This window comes from Schistocerca gregaria, chromosome 6 (genome assembly GCF_023897955.1).
Source record: "Schistocerca gregaria isolate iqSchGreg1 chromosome 6, iqSchGreg1.2, whole genome shotgun sequence".
Taxonomy (NCBI): Eukaryota; Metazoa; Arthropoda; class Insecta; order Orthoptera; family Acrididae; genus Schistocerca; species Schistocerca gregaria.
This window is the reverse complement of record NC_064925.1, coordinates 380,113,544-380,133,571: the sequence shown is the minus strand read 5'-3', so window position 1 is coordinate 380,133,571 and position 20,028 is coordinate 380,113,544. Positions and strand designations below refer to the sequence as shown.

Sequence of the window (20,028 nt, the reverse complement as noted above, 5' to 3'; positions counted from 1 at the left end):
TGTAAACTTTAAAATAAAGCCCTTTGGCTGAAACCTTAAATGCATAGCAGTCTTTTTTGTGCCTGTCTGCAACTTAACAGCTCATCTATATGGTGATTAGCAATCTAATAATACAGCTAGCATGTTTAATATGTAGGGGTTTAGGAAAGGATAAAGTTAAATAGCATGCTACCAAATCTGAGAACTGGCACTATTGGTTATGGCAGTTAACTAATCCAACTGTGTGAGACTCAAATATTCTGCAGTAGTATGTTGTTTGAAAATGGTTTGCATACGGCACTTAGTTATAGCTGTGCATTATAATTTTTTGACCAGTCTCCTGTACACAAGCCAAATGGATTGCAAATGTGCTCCACAGGATGGATAAACCACAATTGCACTGAACAAATCACAATTCCACAACTGAACTACCAAGTCATCAAAATAGCCTTATTTCATTTTGCTAGTTTTTCTGTATAACAAAATAAAATAATGTTGCCTCATTTGGAGACTGCCACAGTGCTAAAATAGTTAAAGTGTCTTATTTTCTGACAATTACAATCTCTTTACAGATGAACAGTTCTGACCATCTCAAATGGCCACCTTCAGCTACAATTGTTATATAGGAGGAACCCAAGTTGTCATTGTTCCTCAGTTGTACATGGATGCTGAACATGATTTCTGGAGCAAAATTTTACGGTTGTTTGGGTGTGATGACTTCATTTTCAAATTGATTTTTTACATTTGCTTTAGCAGCAAGCGTATTGACTCTGTACCCGAGCCCACCACAAGCACTTATAACATTGGCTATGGTGAAACAGTGCCCTATAGCATCAATATTGTACTCAGTCTTGTGCAGGCCTATGTCACTGTTCTTTTTTTATTTTCTAATAATGTGCTGCATTGTCATCAGAACAGTTCTACGTTAGGATACTGATAGTTTTATATTGAAGTCAGCTTTGACTGGAAAACATTAAATGCCACTGTATTGAGTTCTAAGCAGTCAGAAACAAAGATATAATTCAGATGTTTGAGTTCAGTATAATTCCCACTGTCATACTCAACAAAGGGATGTAACGTGGATCAGCTAATAGTCCAGGAGTACGACTTAATTGCATTTTTATGAAAAAATTAGTAATTTTCAACTAAACAGTGGATTATGGAAACTTTAATTACCACAAAAGTGATTTGCCTCGCTTTGTACACCAACTACGAACTAGCATTTTTGAAAGCATCTTCAGTGATGTTTAATTTGACGTTGTCATCAACTACCTAAACAAATTAACTCATAATTGAAAGGTTATAAGTAACTCTCAAACAAAGTACATGAAAAAAATCTGTAAACACTACAATGGATAAACCATCATTTAACAGTAGAATAAAAGCTACAGAAAATTCCAAACTGTTTAATTGTTGAGAATTTTTTGCAATATGAACTATTAAGGAAAATTAGGGTGGTTCAGTACTATATTTAAAAATTGGTTTTCCTTACAATCGATCCATTCCCCACCCTCAAAATTTTATCAACTGCTAAAAAATTAGTAAGAAACACAACTCATCTGTTCTCAATCTCCAAATTTTATCAAGGGCAAATAGGAATACATAAGAAGCAGAAAATCCAGGTAGTAGTTACATTCCGTAGTACTGCCAATAGGTACACACAATAGCGAAAGCAAAACACTACCTAATTTTCAGTACTAACATTTCCTTCATCGGAGATGAGATAGGGATAGGTTGGAGAAGATTAAAGGAGACAGAATGAGCTGTCCTGCCTTATACCCATCCCAACAAATCCCTTTTCCTTCCCAAGGAAGGAATGATTAGTTCTGGAAGCTAGGAAGTTATATGTGTGTAATCAGCAGTACCACATATTTTTTTCTCCTAAAGGCAAGTACTGGCCAGAAATTGCAATTATAAGTTTTTAGTTTTCTCGTTGAGTTTTCCTCTGATACAATATGTATGGCCCATACTTTTCAGGTAAAAAATAAAAAGGGCAGTTTTCAGATGTCAAAAAAACATTTTTTAGCATTATGCACTATTTATTCAATCCCTAAGTAAGAATGTGTTGTATATCAAATTAAAGTATAGTTCAAGAGCTATAAAATCACATGAGTCCACTCCACAGCTTCAGTTGTTTCATCCTCAAAACATTTTGAAAATTGGGCAGTTTTTCAAATTTTGAAACTCAAAATCAAGAACTAGCATGGTCAAAGTCTCTTAGAATTTATAGTACTTGTTAACTACACTAATAAGAAACCAGAAATCTGGAACATCGAGGTACAAAACTTGACCAATAGCGTCAATTTGGTAGATTGACGGCTTAGGAACACAACACACTGATATGGACATCATTTCACCGCATGCTACGTAACACAGAATACAAATAGTTGCCTGTCTGCCGTGAGTTCTACTGACCACAGCTGCTATCTTAAACTGATAACTCTAAAGCAAGTTCACAGCTATATTTTAAAGCATTCACAATAAGAGCAGGCTAAAATCAAATTATTCCATTCACGTTTTCTCAAAAAACTGATCACACAAATATACATCTGATGTCATGGAAATGTTTTTACAATTGGTTGACAGCTATGAGCCATAACAAATGGATTCAAAATCCGAGAACAACCTCCCTCTATATCTTTATAGATAGTTGGCAAACCACAGTTAGATGCACAGCAGAGGATATTTAGCACAGTACCACATATTAGGTATTCCTCTCATTCAAATCAAACATGAAAGGAGGAAGAATGACTGCTTAAATCTTGTCTTCATAGTCCATGTGACAGTGACACATGGCGGACTAAATAATATTTCTAGATTCTTCACTTAGTAATGGTTCTTGAAAATTTGTAAGTAGGACTTCAGAGGACAGCTGAAATCTATCTTCAAAAGGCTGCCAATTCTCATCTTTCAACACTTCCATGACAATTTCCTACGAGTTGAGTAAACCTGTAGCCATCAGTGGTATCCCTCTTTCCTTATGTTCAACATTCCCTGTTTGTCTTGTAATGAGCCCATCACATTTGAGCAAAACACACACAAGTTTTGTGAGCAGTCTTCATCGTAGACTGACAGTTTCCCCAGAATCCTGCCAACAAACCGATGTCTGCCAGTTGCTTTTCCTACGTGATTATTCCATTTCATACTCCTACAAACTGTCTCCATAGAAGATAACATGCTATGCTCTCTACCAATAAATCCTCAATCCAGTCACAAATTTCATTCGATACTCCTTACATTGATAATTTTTTAAAATAAATATTGTTGTGGTACTGAGTCAAAAGCTTTTGAGAAGTCAGGTAATACTGCATCTGTGTGACTGGCTTGATCCATGGCTTTTAGAATGTCCTGAGAGAAAATGAGTTGGGTTTCATATGATCGATGTTTTCAGAAACTATGCTGGTAGGCATGAAGGATGTATCTTATATTTGAGATATTTCATTATTATTAAAAGTATAGTTGCTACTCACCAAAAAGCGGAGATGCTGAGTCGCAGAGAGGCACAACAAAAAGACTGTCAGAAAGTGAGCTGTCAGCCACAGGACATTTGTTGAAACACACACATGGAATCTGCCAGTCTCTCTCTCTCTCTCTCTCTCTCTCTCTCTCTCTCTCTCTCTCTCTCTCTGTGTGTGTGTGTGTGTGTGTGTGTGTGTGTGTGTGTGTGTGTGTGTGTGTGTGGAGGGGGATCTATTTTCGACAAAGGCCTTGTTGGCCAAAAGCTCACTTACCTACAGTCTTTTTGTTGTGCCTACCTGTGACTCAGCATCTCCACTACAAGGTGAGTAGCAAATTTCCTTTTCATAATATTGTTCCATTCCATCCTGGATTTTCCTTTGTTAGATATTTCATTATGTTTGATCTCAAAATATGTTCTAGAATTCTACAAAAGCTTAACATCAATGGACACTGGATAGTGGATAGTGGCTTGGTGAATCACTTCTGCTGCCCTTCTTGTAGACAGTTGTGAACTTTAATCCTACCACTGGGCAAAGTTTTCTGTTCAAACAATCTGTGATATGTTATGGTTAAAATAGGGACTAAATCAGCTGCAAATGCTAAACAGAACCTGAAAGAGATTCCATCAGCCATGGAGTCTTGTCAATTTTTGTGATTTTTAGCTGATTTTCAATACCACCCATACCTTTACAGTTGTGGGGCCATTACTTCAGTTCCTTCCTTGGTAAAGGTATTTTAAATCCAATTTCAGCTTGTCTGCTGTTGCTTTAGTACACTCAACTTCAGTTTCAGTGTCCTCCATGGGCGTCTGGGCACTAAAATTTGTGCCACTGACAGCCTTCGCGCATGACCAGTATTCATATGGGATTTGTAAAAGATCTCAACAAGATTCTGCTCCAGTAGTAATCTATACAGATCCCTAAATTAAGACTTCTTGTAGGTTTCCATGAATGGAAAACAGCGGTGCTTCACAGCATCACTATGAGATACGTATGTCTACCTCATTTCAACATGATGCTTATAAGAATAGGACTCCATCAGACATAAATTCCCCTGTGACCACGTATCACAAGTGACATTTCCTACTTAATAAACATCATCCCTCCAACATTCTCCTCTTACTGAATTTAAAACATAGCTTTTTTTGTGGCACTGTTTGAGCCTATCACAACTTTATTATCTTCTTTCTGTCTATTTAAATTTGAGTGAAGCTCTAATTTGGCAAGCATCTTCTCTATAAACACTTTCCAATCTGATATGGCTTTGAATATGGGCTTTCCAAAAGAATCTCATTGCAATGAAACAAATGAGCAGAGAGACCACATGAATTCAGTAACCTTCACGAAAAAGTCATTTCAGAGTTGCAACTACCATTATTTATTTCTACAGATGCTTGTATATTTTCTCTTATTGCAACATTATACCTCAAAGTGTTCATGTAAATGTGATCCGTAGAACATGCAAATACTTTATGAATTAACATCAAATATGTGACTGATGACAAATTTCCTGTAGATTCAAACTGATTGCCAGACCAGGACTCTACACTGGGACCTCTACCTTTTTCAGGCAAATGCTATATATCAACTCAACTCTTCAAGAACAACTCACCCTCACAGGATCACTTCTACCAGCACTTCCTCTACTGGCTTCCAAACTTCAAATAAGTTCTCATGCATACTTTGTTGGGGTCAGATCTGTGAGTGTAGGTCACAAGTCATGCTTGGATAACTCAGTTGGTGGAGCACTTGCCTGCAAAAGGTAAAGGTCCCACCTTCAGGTTCCAGTCCAGTGCACGGATTTAGTCTGCCAGAAAGTTTCAAATCAATGGCCACTCTAGGTGCAGAGAGAAATTACACTGCTAAATAATGACAGCTGATACATGGACACTGCAACTGCCACAAGTATAATTTTTATTCTATTGTCTCCTTGTACAACAGTGTTAATTCTAATTTCCTGGCAGATTAAAAATATGTGCTGGACCGAGACTCAAACTCCGGACCTATGCCTTTCGCAGGCAGGTGCTCTACCAACTGAGCTAACCAAGCATGACTCGTGTCCCATCTTCACAGCTTTACTTCTGCCAGTACCTCGACCCCTACCTTCCAAACTTGACCGAAGCTCTCCCGCGAACCTTGCAGAACTAGCCCTCCTGAAAGAAAGGATATTGCGGAGACATGGCTCTCTGCAGCGGAGTGTGCGCTGATATAAAATATCAGCACACACTCCGCTGCAGAGTGATAATATCATTCTGGGAATGTTAATTCTAGTTACATTTGGTAGGAACTGTGCCTTCTTTCTACATCTACATCTACATCCATACTCCGCAAGCCACCTGCCGGTGTGTGGCGGAAGGTACCCTGAGTACCTCTATTGGTTCTCCCTTCTATTACAGTCTTGTATTGTTCGTGTAAAGAAGGATTGTCGGTATGCTTCTGTGTGGGCTCTAACCTCTCTGATTTTATCCTCATGGTCTCTTCGCGAGATATACGTAGGAGGGAGCAATATACTGCTTGACTCTTCGGTGAAGGTATGTTCTCGAAACTTTAACAAAAGCCCGTACCGAGCTACTGAGCGTCTCTCCTGCAGAGTCTTCCACTGGAGTTTATCTATCATCTCCGTAATGCTTTCGCAATTACTAAATGATCCTGTAACGAAGCGCGCTGCTCTCCGTTGGATCTTCTCTATTTCTTCTATCAACCCTATCTGGTGCGGATCCCACACTGCTGAGCAGTATTCAAGCAGTGGGCGAACAAGCGTACTGTAACCTACTTCCTTTGTTGTCAGATTGCATTTCCTTAGAATTCTTTCAATGAATCTCAGTCTGGCATCTGCTTTACCGACGATCAACTTTATATGATCATTCCATTTTAAATCACTCCTAATGCGTACTCCCAGATAATTTATGGAATTAACTGCTTCCAGTTGCTGACCTGCTATTTTGTAGCTAAATGATAAGGGACCTATCTTCCTATGTATTCGCATCACATTACACTTGTCTACATCGAGATTCAATTGCCATTCCGTGCACCATGCGTCAATTCGCTGCAGATCCTCCTGCATTTCAGTACAATTTTTCATTGTTGCAACCTCTCGATACACCACAGCATCATCTGCAAAAAGCCTCAGTGAACTTCTGATGTCATCCACCAGGTCATTTATGTATATTGTGAATAGCAACGGTCCTATGACACTCCCCTGCGGCACACCTGAAATCACTCTTACTTCGGAAGACTTCTCTCCATTGAGAATGACATGCTGTGTTCTATTATCTAGGAACTCTTCAATCACACAATTGGTCTGATAGTCCATATGCACTTACTTTGTTCATTAAATGACTGTGGGGAACTGTGTCAAACGCCTTGTGGAAGTCAAGAAACACAGCATCTACCTGTGAACCCGTGTCTAAGGCCCTCTGAGTCTCGTGGACGAATAGCGCGAGCTGGGTTTCACACGACCGTCTTTTTCGAAACCCATGCTGATTCCTACAGAGTAGATTTCTAGTCTCCAGAAAAGACATTATACTCTAACATAATACGTGTTCCAAAATTCCACAACTGATCGACGTTAGAGATATAGGTCTATAGCTCTGCACATCTGTTCGATGTCCCTTCTTGAAAACAGGGATGACCTGTGCCCTTTTCCAATCCTTTGGAACGCTTCCTTCTTCTAGAGACCTACGGTACACCGCTGCAAGAAGGGGGCAAGTTGCTTCGCGTACTCTGTGTAAAATCGAACTGGTATCCCATCAGGACCAGCGGCCTTTCCTCTTTTGAGCGATTTTTATTGTTTCTCTATCCCTCTGTCGTCTATTTCGATATCTGCCATTTTTTCAACTGTGCGACAATCTAGAGAAGGAACTACAGCGCAGTCTTCCTCTGTGAAACAGCTTTGGAAGAAGACATTTAGTATTTCGGCCCTTAGTCTGTCATCCTCTGTTTCAGTACCATTTTGGTCACAGAGTGTCTGGACATTTTGTTTTGATCCACCTACCGCTTTGACATAGGACCAAAATTTCTTAGGATTTTCTGCCAAGTCAGTACATAGAACTTTACTTTCAAATTCATTGAAAGCCTCTCGCATAGCCCTCCTCACACTACATTTCGCTTCACGTAATTTTTGTTTGTCTACAAGGCTTTGGCTATGTTTATGTTTGCTGTGAAGTTCCCTTTGCTTCCGCAGCAGTTTTCTAACTCTGTTGTTGTACCACGGTGGCTCTTTCCCATCTCTTATGATCTTGCTTGGCACATACTCATCTAACGCATATTGTACGATGGTTTTGAACTTTGTCCACTGATCCTCAACACTATCTGTACTTGAGACAAAACTTTTGTGTTGAGCCGTCAGGTACTCTGTACTCTGCTTTTTGTCACTTTTGCTAAACAGAAAAATCTTCCTACCTTTTTTAATATTTCTATTTACGGCTGAAATCATCGACGCAGTAACCGCTTTATGATCGCTGATTCCCTGTTCTGCATTAACTGATTCAAATTGTTCGGGTCTGTTTGTCACCAGAAGGTCTAATATATTATCTCCACGAGTCGGTTTTCTGTTTAACTGCTCAAGGTAGTTTTCAGATAAAGCACTTAAAAATATTTCACTGGATTCTTTGTCCCTGCCACCCGTTATGAACGTTTGAGTCTCCCAGTCTATATCCGGCAAATTAAAATCTCCACCCAGAACTATAACATGGTGGGGAAATCTACTCGAAATATTTTCCAAATTATTCTTCAGGTGCTGAGCCACAACAGCTGCTGAGCCCGGGGGCCTATAGACACATCCAATTACCGTTCTTTGAAGTCAAGATTTCCTTCATTCTTTGTGAGAGGGCTTTCTTACACACTTCCATCCAAGGAGCACCATGCCTTCTTTTTGTTGTTGTTTGCCTCAGTGTAACCTGTTTGTCACTATCTTCTTGCAGAAGAGATCCCTATCATACACTGCTTTGGATACGATTTTTAGTGGTTGCAGGTCTTCTTTGGTATTTTTAAATCAAGGCATTGTGGTTTTTGGGTTTGGAGCACAAAAGTGTAAGATTATACTGGTCAACCACTCACATGTCAATTCGTGTGAAGCGATTGTAATACTGTACACATCTTTTGTGCATGTTTAAGAACTTTTGGCATTCAATTGCAAGATTATTAGCGGCCTTTGTAAAACAGTTTAAAACAAAAGTTGTTGAAGTTTGTTATACAAAAATTTAAAAGATTGTAAAAGTCAAACTCTACTAAAAATTACTACCCACTCCTCAGTCTCATTTACTTCCACACTATCACTCAAACTGTGAAACTGTCACTGTCAAAAAAGCTTCTTAAAACATGGAAAGAATAACAGAATAAATGTGAAGTAAGTACATTACTTACAAGAAGACTAGATCAGCCACCCACCCTGACACAAAACCGTCATCCTTACTGTTTAGAAGACAAGTGTGACATACCAAAATATTGTAAAAGATTTACCATATTCTTATCATCACATCTGCTGAAAAACAATTCAGATGTGCAAACAAGCTTCTGTTTTCTTCTCTAAATATTAAACACAATCTATAACATCATAAGCATCACACACTGGAGGGTCCTCTTGTCAAAGAAAGCATCCTCTGCAGTATCCTTGTCGCAGACGACTGAGAAGATGACCACCACCACCCCAAGAGGAGTAACACTGCAGCCGACCAGTTTGCTTCACCAGCTGCAGCTTCTTGCCCGTCACTCCTGGCCATGCTCCATCCCACCAACACAAAACTCTATACCTCAACAGCGAAGTGATGGTATGTAGGATGACGACACGCACAGCTGTGGGATTTTTGGTACATGCTTCCTGGCTGTCAGATCTATCAATTCATTCCCATATTTTTGCGTCCTCTGGCAATCACAAAAATGACACCTTTCGTAACCTTTGTTTGCTAAGTTCATTGTCTGGGAGGTTTTAGACTATTTTAACTGCTAGTTACATGTTGTTTATTAATTTACGAGCACTTGAGGAAGTCTAAGCAAATGAAACATTTCTCATCATAAATCTGTATCCAGCTCAGCCGCTTTCAAGCCACATTTAGCTCTGCGTAATATACAGCAAACTCATTATAGGATCTTTGTCACACCAATAAAATACCATCAAGGGTCCACTCTTCTTTCTGCCATCCTCATATACAAATACTGCCATACAGTTGTGGTGCTCATTAAAAGTTTTATAAAGCACCGACTTAAACATATCCAAGATTTCAATATCCCTACACAAAGAGCACTCTACAAACTGACCAGAATTTGCCTTCAACTTCAGTTTTGGGTATGCATTTACACTAGACCAGTTGCCACTTGGTTGAGTTTACATCAGATCCTAGGAAGACTTGTTGCATGTGAGCAATTCATTAAAATCTGTTCTATTACAGGGACTGCAATGATTTGGTTTACCAACAGCTTTGGAACAGCATAGCATCTACTTCCCTCAAACACCATGAGTTGTTGCCAAATGGCAAGTGACAGCTATCCAGCCACTGCATACAGTCTGGAAATGGGGGTGGGTCCTGAGGACGTGCAAAAAGCCTAGTCCATCCATTGTGCATAATGTTGCTGGTCTTCAGGTATAAAAGCCTTGCTGATCCACAAACAATGCACCAAAAACTTAGCTAGACCACACAAAATCTTTAGAAAACTGAAGCACTCACATCCTGTCTTTTCTCAAGACCTGTGGCTAAGGCATTTCAAGATGTTCTGTACCTTCAGGTCCCTTAGATGAAGTAACCATGAAAACTTTGAATCAAATTAAATGAGGTCTTGGCAACTGGTGAAATGCTAATGACAGAATAGAAGGACTAACAGAAAATTGCAAAATTATTTGCAAACATGGAGCACTGAAAAGGACTGCTTACTGTGGATGTTATACTGCTACTGGCAATGGTGAAGATGGACACCATTCTTCCTTAAGGGACACCACTCTCCTGAAACGCACCAGAAAGAACTTCTCCAACACCTACAATTCACCACAATAGGAAGGACAAAATACAAATAAATTACCCCACTGATGTAAAGGTACTACTACACTGCGACTCCAAGTAGTGTTTCCTACAACAAAGCATATTCCTATTAAATGTTGTTTCTATCAGAAAGTCTGTTTCTTCAATGTAGATGAAAATGATGTTGAAATAGTGGTAGCTCATGTGCTTTGTGTCTCTTTTCTCTTCACTATGTAGTATCCATTTGGTCACTTTAATCTCCAGGATCATCCTTTCCTCCAAGCAAATGGGACATTTATGACTGGACAGCATGATTGTAACACAATTAACACACAATGGCACAGATGTATATAGTCTTTCAGATTAACGGGTACCTATCATGAAAGTGTTGCTTGGCCCTTGCATGTTAGCCTAGTGTGCCCAAAACACTGCCATTTAAAATACCTTTGAGTTTATTCATCAAATAACTTTCTGCTATCAGTAACTTTTCTTTTTATTTATATTTTGCACACCATGTTTCAGGAAATGATTCCCATTTTCAAGCATGGGGTTTTTCCCCCCGTGTTACGCCATTTATTTGTGGTCTCTCTCTCTCTCTCTCTCTCTCTCTCTCTCTCTCTCTCTCTCTCTCTCTCTCTGTGTGTGTGTGTGTGTGTGTGTGTGTGTGTGTGTGTGTGTGTGTGTGTGTGTGTGTGTGTGTGTGTAGCTCCGTTCTTGCAGTCCATTTACACATAAAATCACAAATATTAAACATCATTCCAAATTTTCAGTCCACAGTATCCAATGAAAGCAAGAAACATACAGAAACAAAATATTTTGACAACAATTTGCAATAGAAAAATCAAAATTCCAAGTTAAATACATTCAATGTATTTCAGAAGAACATGACTGCTGAAAGTCAACACAAATGCCACTGTCTTCTGCTGTTAGCCGCTGACCTTTTCTAATTTGAAGTATATCAGTCACACCATCAGCCGCCAACACTTCATTTAATGTAAGTCCACTAACATGCAATAAGTCAGTAACCCCTTTGCTAAAACCTAGGATGTTGTGAACTTCTTGTCCCCAGTCATTATGCACTCTGCAGCAATAGCCTGCTGTGATGCGACTGTTCCTATAACTGAGTCCCAAGTCAAAGGAGTTTCACCATCTTAAAACATTTTTGGTATCCCATACAATGCTTTCCGCAGGGAGAGAACTGACATTTTTTTAGAGTATCTTCTCCTTTTAACTAAAACATGTTTTTAATTTATGTGCATTCTATTAATCTTATCCTGTCTGATTTTTGTTGGCATGTGTTCTTGTCTGAGCTGAAGACGTATTGTTAGATTGGATTTTAGTATTACTCAGTGACCCGCTAATATCTTTGCAAATGACTTTAGCACACCTAGTGCACTCTATGCAAGTCTCAGATGCAGGTACGGAATTGAGCTGTGATACGTGCCCCAGAGGTTGCAAGGAAAGTAACTAAGATCCATCCCAACAGCCATTGGCATACCTCGTGTTGGATTTTTTTTAACATTAGTACATGCTGCAAAATCTGGGCAGTTAACCCCATTTCCAGGGGTACACTATATTCCACCATCTCCTGCACGATGATTGCTGTACAATGTGCACAGATTATGGTTAAAGATGACTGCACTCACTAGCATGCAGACAAGGAACCCACATTTGCCAAACCTGCACCAATACAAAAATGGATGTGTTCCATGAGGTGACTGCCATTAGGCATGTACCAAAAGACATGTGTGGTCCATTAAGTGTGATAGACACAGCGAGCATTTCATCTTTCTTTCTCTTTTGATTTCATTCAATATGTGACTACAGAAATGATCTATGAAAGTAGCTTCAGAGTCAAGACAGCCACTACTTTGATCTGTTGGCGCTATTTCAGATACTCAGTTAAATCAAAATTAAAATCAAGCTTTATAAGCAATTGGAGAATGTAGACATTTCATCCTTTTGTTAAAACCATTATATGAGCCATATGTCGGGTGCAGTTCTCTTCATACTTCAAATGTTCTCATTCTGCATGTGAGAAAGCTATGGTGTTGCAAAATTAGACATGTTTGTGGCAGTTGTAATATCAAGAAAAAACTGTAAAATTATGAATCTAAACTCTCAAAATATGTAATGAAACTGCTCAAGCAAGTAGTTTTTAAGACTGGAGAGCAACATTACAGCTCTTAATTGGAAAAATTAGCTACATTAAATTCACTCAGTGGCGTGTCATGAAAATTGAAACAAGCCAGTGTTAGTATACCTTGCTGAATCAATGTTCTCACAATCAGTATGAAACTGACTCAGTCAAAATATAGTATGCTGTACCACAAAATGTGACCACAACATAAAATGACTGCCATATCCACTAATACACAGTACTGCAATGTCCATAGTGTTAGCTTGATGATGGAGCACTGCAATAGCAATCAACTTCTGTGCACCAATGTTTTGAAATCCACTGGTGCACAATGAACTTTTGACACGCACACATTCCACCGTGTGGGTTAATACTGCCTATATATATAAAATGCCTCATACTGAAATACCATGCAACACACTCACTCATATGCTGAGCTGCAAAATTTAGCATTTTCAAAGGAGTCTTGTTTTAGCCTGTCATACTAAGAGTCACTTGTTGTTAGGAGTTGTTATGATTTGAAAGCCTGATTATAAAGAACATAATTAAAAGAGCTAAATTAGGTCCACTATTTAATATAGGATACCACCTTGAATCTTTTGTATTAAACATAATGTGAACAGCAACCAGTACATTTTGGACGAGAGAGAGAGGAGATGGATAGTGTCTTTCTCCTTCCAGTCTTGTAATTATAAATGTTACTGTTGTTTTCAAATTGTGACTAATTGTTGACAACAAACCTCTTAAGGGAGTATCACAGTCTTTTCTACAGTTTAAAGAACTACTACAAGAGGTTCTGCATTGGATACACATATTACACTTATTACATGCTTCTGTCCAGCAAGCTCTTTCTTCCTCAATGAGGAGTTGCCCAGAATATGGTTGGTTGGTTGGTTGGTTTGGGGAAGGAGACCAGACAGCGAGGTCATCAGTCTCATCGGATTAGGGAAGGACGGGGAAGGAAGTCGGCCGTGCCCTTTGAAAGGAACCATCCCGGCATCTGTCTGGAGCGATTTAGGGAAATCACGGAAAACCTAAATCAGGATGGCCGGACGCGGGATTGAACCGTCGTCCTCCCGAATGCGAGTCCAGTGTCTAACCACTGCGCCACCTCGCTCGGTCCCAGAATATGTCATAAGCTACAAATGAATGAAAATGGTAAAAGTAAGCCAACTTTTTCACATTTTTCATCTCCACAGTCTATTGGTACTTATAATAAAAAAGTTTGACTGTGTAAACATTTTAAGACTATTTGTAAAATGTGTGTAGTTCAGGTTGTTATTAATATAAACAACTGAGAATTTAGAATTTTCCATACATTATTTCTAATGGTGTGATCAAGTCTTGCACAGCACTAAACTACTCCATCTAATTGTTTTAACAAGTTCAGTGACAGTGCATTTGCCGAAAACTAGTTATTAATTTTCCAGAAAATTTTTTTCTCATTTTTAAGTGTTGAAGTCTCTCCACTAGGTTTGATTATAATTCTTGCATCACCAGCACAGAGAACAATTTCTGATTCTTGAATACATGATAACAGGTCATTACATATGACACAAACAAGATTGTATACAATAGTGAGAAATGTTTATGCCCAGGGCTCTTGTGGCACCAAGCTGAGAGGAGCACCACAACTAAGAATTCTACACAGGATGCATCACAACTAGTAGCGGCCACTTGGGGCACTATGCTGAGAGAAGCACCCAAGTGCAAGATCTGTACGCAGTACATATCACAACTAGTGGCAAAAACTGACACAGGTGAAAATGGATGAGAGAATAGGGGGACACCAAATTATAAGTCACTTTTGTGGAAAAATGTTCTTGAATTGGTTTTATGTAAGCTCCATTTGAAGAACCACAGGTGCCGCTTCTTACTAGGCCTGCAAGTACACCCAACACATCCACTGAACATACGTGCAACTTGTTTTATGCAGCCTTCAAGTAACTACTATTAATGCTCTGTGGATTAGAGTACGAAACAAAGGTACGCAGATTGCCCAATATAACATTCAGGTTCTTTGATTCCATGCCACAACATTTAGACCATATGTGGGCAAAATACCACTCTGCATTCTCTAAACAGTGATCATTTTCAACTCTGTAAATTACCTAATCCTTGTGATTTGTCATGTGCCTAATATTATCTAATTAGTGATTTTGGTCACATGTAGAGTAAATGATGTTGCAATTCTCATGTGTGTATATTTTGTGCAATTCTCATGTGTGTATATTTTGTACTCCTCTGCATCACATCTAATGCCCTCATAACATGAACATGTCAGTTTTACACAGACACTGTGAGCATTGTTTCAGATAGCCAATGGAAGTAAAAAAGAGGCAAAGTATTTTGAGTGTAGAAATTGACAACTTTACATCCTTCACAGATTATCAGTGGTTGTATTTTGTCACGGCACCCCTTTGATATTTGTTTTGCAGTTTTCTTGGAATGGCTATAATGACAGACAAATCTCTAGAAGCCTGAGGTCTTAAGGCCAACAAACATAAAATCATGAGAAATTCACTGAACTGTTCAAGCAGTGATTCAGAAGTGTCAGTCATCAGAGATTACCTTCATCTGGCATTAGGAAAGTGTCTGATTACATCTGTCTGCTTTGACCCATGTCACCAATATGGTGGAAACGCCTAACTCCATGGTATAAAAAGTGGTAACAATGTCAACACTACATACACATGCCAGTAAATGCAAAAACATACAAAAATAACACAAGAATGTTTCACTCCAACAATGAAATGAAACTAACGCTAGAACAGTGAAAACTAGGGGGGGGGCTTCGGGTGGGTACAAACTAAATAAATAACACAAAACACCACACCATCCCAAAACAAATATTAATAAAAAATCTCAACATACAACATAACACTGCAGCCACAAACACAACAGGAATCTTACACTTCACTTGACTTATACAGCTCAAACAAAGCCCACAATACCAAAAAACTGACATCCGTAATTCTGAAAAGCAGAATCGGACATTTCCCTTTGACATATGTACCTCAACCTAAGTCTATAATGTGAAAAAACCAACACCTAAAACTCTTTAAAGTGGAACCCGACACTTCCCTTGACCTATATAGCTCCAACACCATAGAATTAACCAAGACTCAAATTAACCCAATACCATACATTAAACTCCACACATCAACATGACATCTACAAACATGAACCAACTCAAAAACAATGCACCACACAAAACACCACATTTAAGTCACTGGTCAAAGCAGACAGGTAGAATCAGATGATTCCAATGACCCCTGTGTCTCACCACTTGGCATTCTAGTTTCTGCTTTATACTTACCAAAATAGGATTTGTGTTGTTACTTGAACTTTTGCACTTAAAACTACCGTTTGCATCAGCACTTGATACAATTGCTTCACCTCTTTGCTATGAAATATGTTACTGACCTGTTACTATCTTATTATTATTAGATATTTACAATCAGTTGTTGTTGTGCTCTCTTGCATTCCCATTAGATTCCACAACAAACAGACAAAATTGCACTATTTTTTTAGTCTTAATCCAATGTTTTGTGATAAGAGAGTCTTGCAGAACTGCAAATAATCTACCCACCATCTAACCCAAATATAGTGAGGGCTCTACGAAATTACATTAAAATCCTAAAATTATGTACATTTAATCAGTGCATTAGGACTATTGATTTAAGTTACTTCACCAACGATGTGGCCAAGAATGTAAGAAATGTGTAGTGAGGCAACAAAGACCCAACTGCCAGAAACTACTACATACTGTGCTCTGATTAATAATCACCTTAGTACTTATAAATGAACATAATAAAATAACAGACAAGCTGTTAAATTAGAAGAAGCTGTTTTCCAAATTTTGTTAAGTAGCTGCTCTTTATCTCCTAATGCTTGCTCCATGTCGAGAACACTACACTTCTGTTACACGTTAACATACTGCAATAATTTCAACAACTCAAACAAAATATTGGCGAGGCCCCTGTATGTGTTCAGCATGCAAATAAAATTACATTTCTAACAAATATGTTTCTCTCTTTAAAAATCTCAGATTATGTGGATTTCCTCCCATGCCTTTGCATCAGCAGAAATGCTTCACTTTTCTCTGCATGCACAGAACATTCAGAAACATTTGCAGGTGTTTTCACTACAAATTTCTGGAATCCTATGACCAAGCAATCTGTGTCGATACCTACCAACACAGGGGTAGGATTTAACTTTCCAGTTTTACTCGTCATTCCACATGGTGTCCCAGGAGAAATGGTCAATATTCAGTGACGTGACAGACACAGTCATTCAAAGCAAAACAAACACCCACACACCCACACCTTAAAGAGCTATGAGCACTTCACCATCTTCATTGCTGAGAAATATCTCTCTTCTGATGAACAAATGCTCATAACTCTTAAGGTACACATTTGAGATCCATATTTACTAGGCGTTTCTGCTTCAAGTGATCGGTCCCGCCATGTCGCTGAATACTGAATTTCTCCTGTGGCACCTTGTATACCTAGCACCCATTTTCTCTAACTTTTTTGCTAAATGTTTCTTTTTATGATTTTAGCGTTCATATTTTGGAGAATGAATTATCAAAAATATGATAACAAGCCTATAACTTTAGAGGAGGATACTTGTAATCAACAGCATCAGTGACAGTGGCTTTGCTCGTTTTGAAGCACTGAGTAGAAGCTCTCTTGCTATTGGAATACATTTCCAAAATCACACTGCATCCCTCATACTATTGATAAGCTACTTTACATCTCACTAAGGTTGTAAGTGTCTTTTCCTACACAAATGTTTAATGGCAATTGTATGCAGACAATACTTACAATATGTATGTGTGTAACACATATCTTTTACTTCATATAATAAATCTGTACTATTTAAGCTAGGCCAAGTAGTTCCAAATTAAAACACTAACCTTTCAACAACTTCCTTGGTAACACACCATCTGTGTTTTGGTTTTGTTTTGTGGAGTACTGGTGGTGTCACTTTACCATCCTCCTCTTCACTAGAATCACTATCAGGCCCATCAGTTGGCACAGAGCCTGCACTATTACTTCTGCTTCTTGAGCGGCGGCGGCGTGGCCTCAGTTCTTCTCGAGGTTCAGAATGGACAGAATCATCTGCTCCCAAATCAATTATATCAATTTCATCTGGTAATGGTCGTTCTCGTTCTTGTTCCTCATCGTTAGGTCGAGCAGGGGTTTCATTCACAGCCTCTTCTGTTGCATTGTTGGAAGTTTCTTCATCAGAACTCAACGGAGAACTTCTCTTTCGGTAGCATCGAGTTTTTGATTTCGGCTTTAATTTTGGAAACTCTGGATAGTCAAAATCTGGGAAGCCACGGAAGCCAGATGAATCGTCGTCTTCGTCACCATTGCCATTCTTTTCTCCATTACCTTCATTTTCTTCTTTGTTTTGCACTTCCACTTTATTAGATGCATTGTCATCGGAACTGTTTTCGGATTTTTCGACTGATATTCCGCTATCATCTTTTTCCATGTGTCTTCTCGCTTTAGCCGAAGTTTCATTTGATTCAGAGCCTGTGGGTGGAGGGCTTTCAGGACTGTCTCCTGGGGAATTTGTAGTGATTGCACGTTCAGCATCTTTATCATCGACTTCCATACCTTCCTGTGAAGTATGGGGGTCCATCATTCGTCGTTATCGAAATTAAAGGTAGTCCAACCAGTTACCTGACTACCTACAATGAAACGAAAATTGCCGAATTAAAACCTATTTTTTAAAGATAGGAACAGATGGTTTGCAGTAGTTGTCATCGGAAATGAGATGATATTCGTGCTTTACAAGACTTACTAAAGAAAATATAAATGGAAAAGCTGCACCGGCACAAAACAATGAAATAAAAAAATTACGATGAAATAATCTATTTTGCGTCTTATGTCAGACATGTCTTCATTCCGAAAATAGAAAATCTCCGTACGTCAACAGCGACACCAACGGTTTTCGTAAAAATAACACTCACCTCTGTAGTTATTTCATTGCTTATTACAGGCAATGGAGGGCATTTTTACCAAACTGGCGACAGAAAACAAACCACACTTCATCCTGTCTCTCCCATATTCGACTTTCAGCCGTTTCGCAGCAGCTGATCAACGCCACCTCTGTATGCCACCTCAAACTTAATTTAATCAAGATCGATTTTCAGATGTGTTCTTGTCCTAGGAAAGAAAATGAAAATTCGATATACACAAATGAAGACACCTGACTGTCCATGTCATTGATCATTCGATTTTGTACCGACTGCTTTTGGAAATACAGCTTGTAACATTTGGTGGCTCCACTGTTGCAATTAATTACAAAAAAAAGTACAACAGGTTTATGAATTTGCGTATCAAGTATCAAATGTTACTTATTACATCTTGGTACTGCTAGTTAAATCACCTCAACGTTTCTTTCACCCGTAGAACAACAAATATTCATAAAACTGCTATTCCTCACACGGCAGACTCGGCGGCTGTGTTGTTTTGTCGACCCATTACGTGTGTCAACTGTTTGCCTGTTTCCAAATGTTAATGATCGATTGTCGCTTCGTTATAAAGTTCGATAGTTGGAAATCGCAATTGTTGCAGTGCGATATTCGAATCAGACACATACAGCACTTGAGCACTGTGCCTCCTGGAAATAAATTAATAACAATTTGGCGAGCTTATAAACGTTGTCGAAAGTGGGCTAACGACTAGAGTACCGTGAAAAGTTACTTGCCGTATTTCAAAAATTCCATTTAGAGAAATATTAGTTATTGCAATAAGTACTGGTAACGAAATTACAGTATGCTTTCGAACACAGTATCAAAGTAAGGAAAGGCATAAATGCAAATCCCACAGTCCCTTGTGTGCTGAGTTACATTTCAGTAACATTAAGTTATAACGAAATACAATTATCTACCTTATAGATAATTTCGTATTGTTGCAGTTATCAAAAATTTGCAAGAATGATATGGATTAGCAAAACCAGGAGATACGATATGTACATTTTTATGTTATCTTTAGTGTGGATGATTTCCCCTTATGAATGCTCGAAACTTCCAACCGAAATGAGTGCGTGGTTCTATGATATCGCTCAATGTAAATTTAAAAGCAATCGATTTTTGAAGGACTTAAGAAAAAGGCACATGGATACTAATAAGAAAATTTACAATCACAAGGGTGTCATATTAATCTTGGTGAAAATCATACCACAGATATAAGTACATTAACTCCTATATTGTGTTTGTCAAGTTATACACCACTGCTGGCTACTTGTGTAAAGTATACTGACAATAAATTTGCATATTTGTAATCCACTCATACTGATAATTATGGTAATGATTTCCAGATTACTTTTTACATGTATATTAGGGGGAAAATGAATTTTGAAAACAGTCCATCTTCCACCTCTTCCTCCTCCTCACATGCGGTACTGCTGCGACATGTAAAAATAAACGAACATTTTAATCGTTACAACTATGGGTTCCTGGTGAAACATTGTATAATGAATA

At 38.6% G+C, this 20,028-nt stretch overlaps 1 protein-coding gene across 2 annotated transcripts in view; it reads right to left on the bottom strand.

Moving 5' to 3' along the window:
• Nucleotides 1–19,055, bottom strand: part of LOC126279068 (DDB1- and CUL4-associated factor 8-like) — a 127,476-nt gene extending 108,421 nt beyond the window's left edge. Inside the window, exons 1-3 of one of the 2 annotated variants that reach the window (XM_049979516.1) lie at nt 18,933–19,055; nt 18,514–18,709; nt 17,449–18,231 (exon numbers count right to left, since the gene is read on the bottom strand). In XM_049979516.1, coding sequence (XP_049835473.1) covers nt 17,449–18,185 — 737 coding nt within the window. In that variant the 5' untranslated portion in view covers nt 18,186–18,231; nt 18,514–18,709; nt 18,933–19,055. Of the gene's footprint in view, nt 1–17,448; nt 18,232–18,513; nt 18,710–18,792 lie in introns of both variants that reach the window. The other variant, XM_049979515.1, reaches the window with a different exon arrangement.
• Nucleotides 19,056–20,028: the final 973 nt, after the last annotated feature.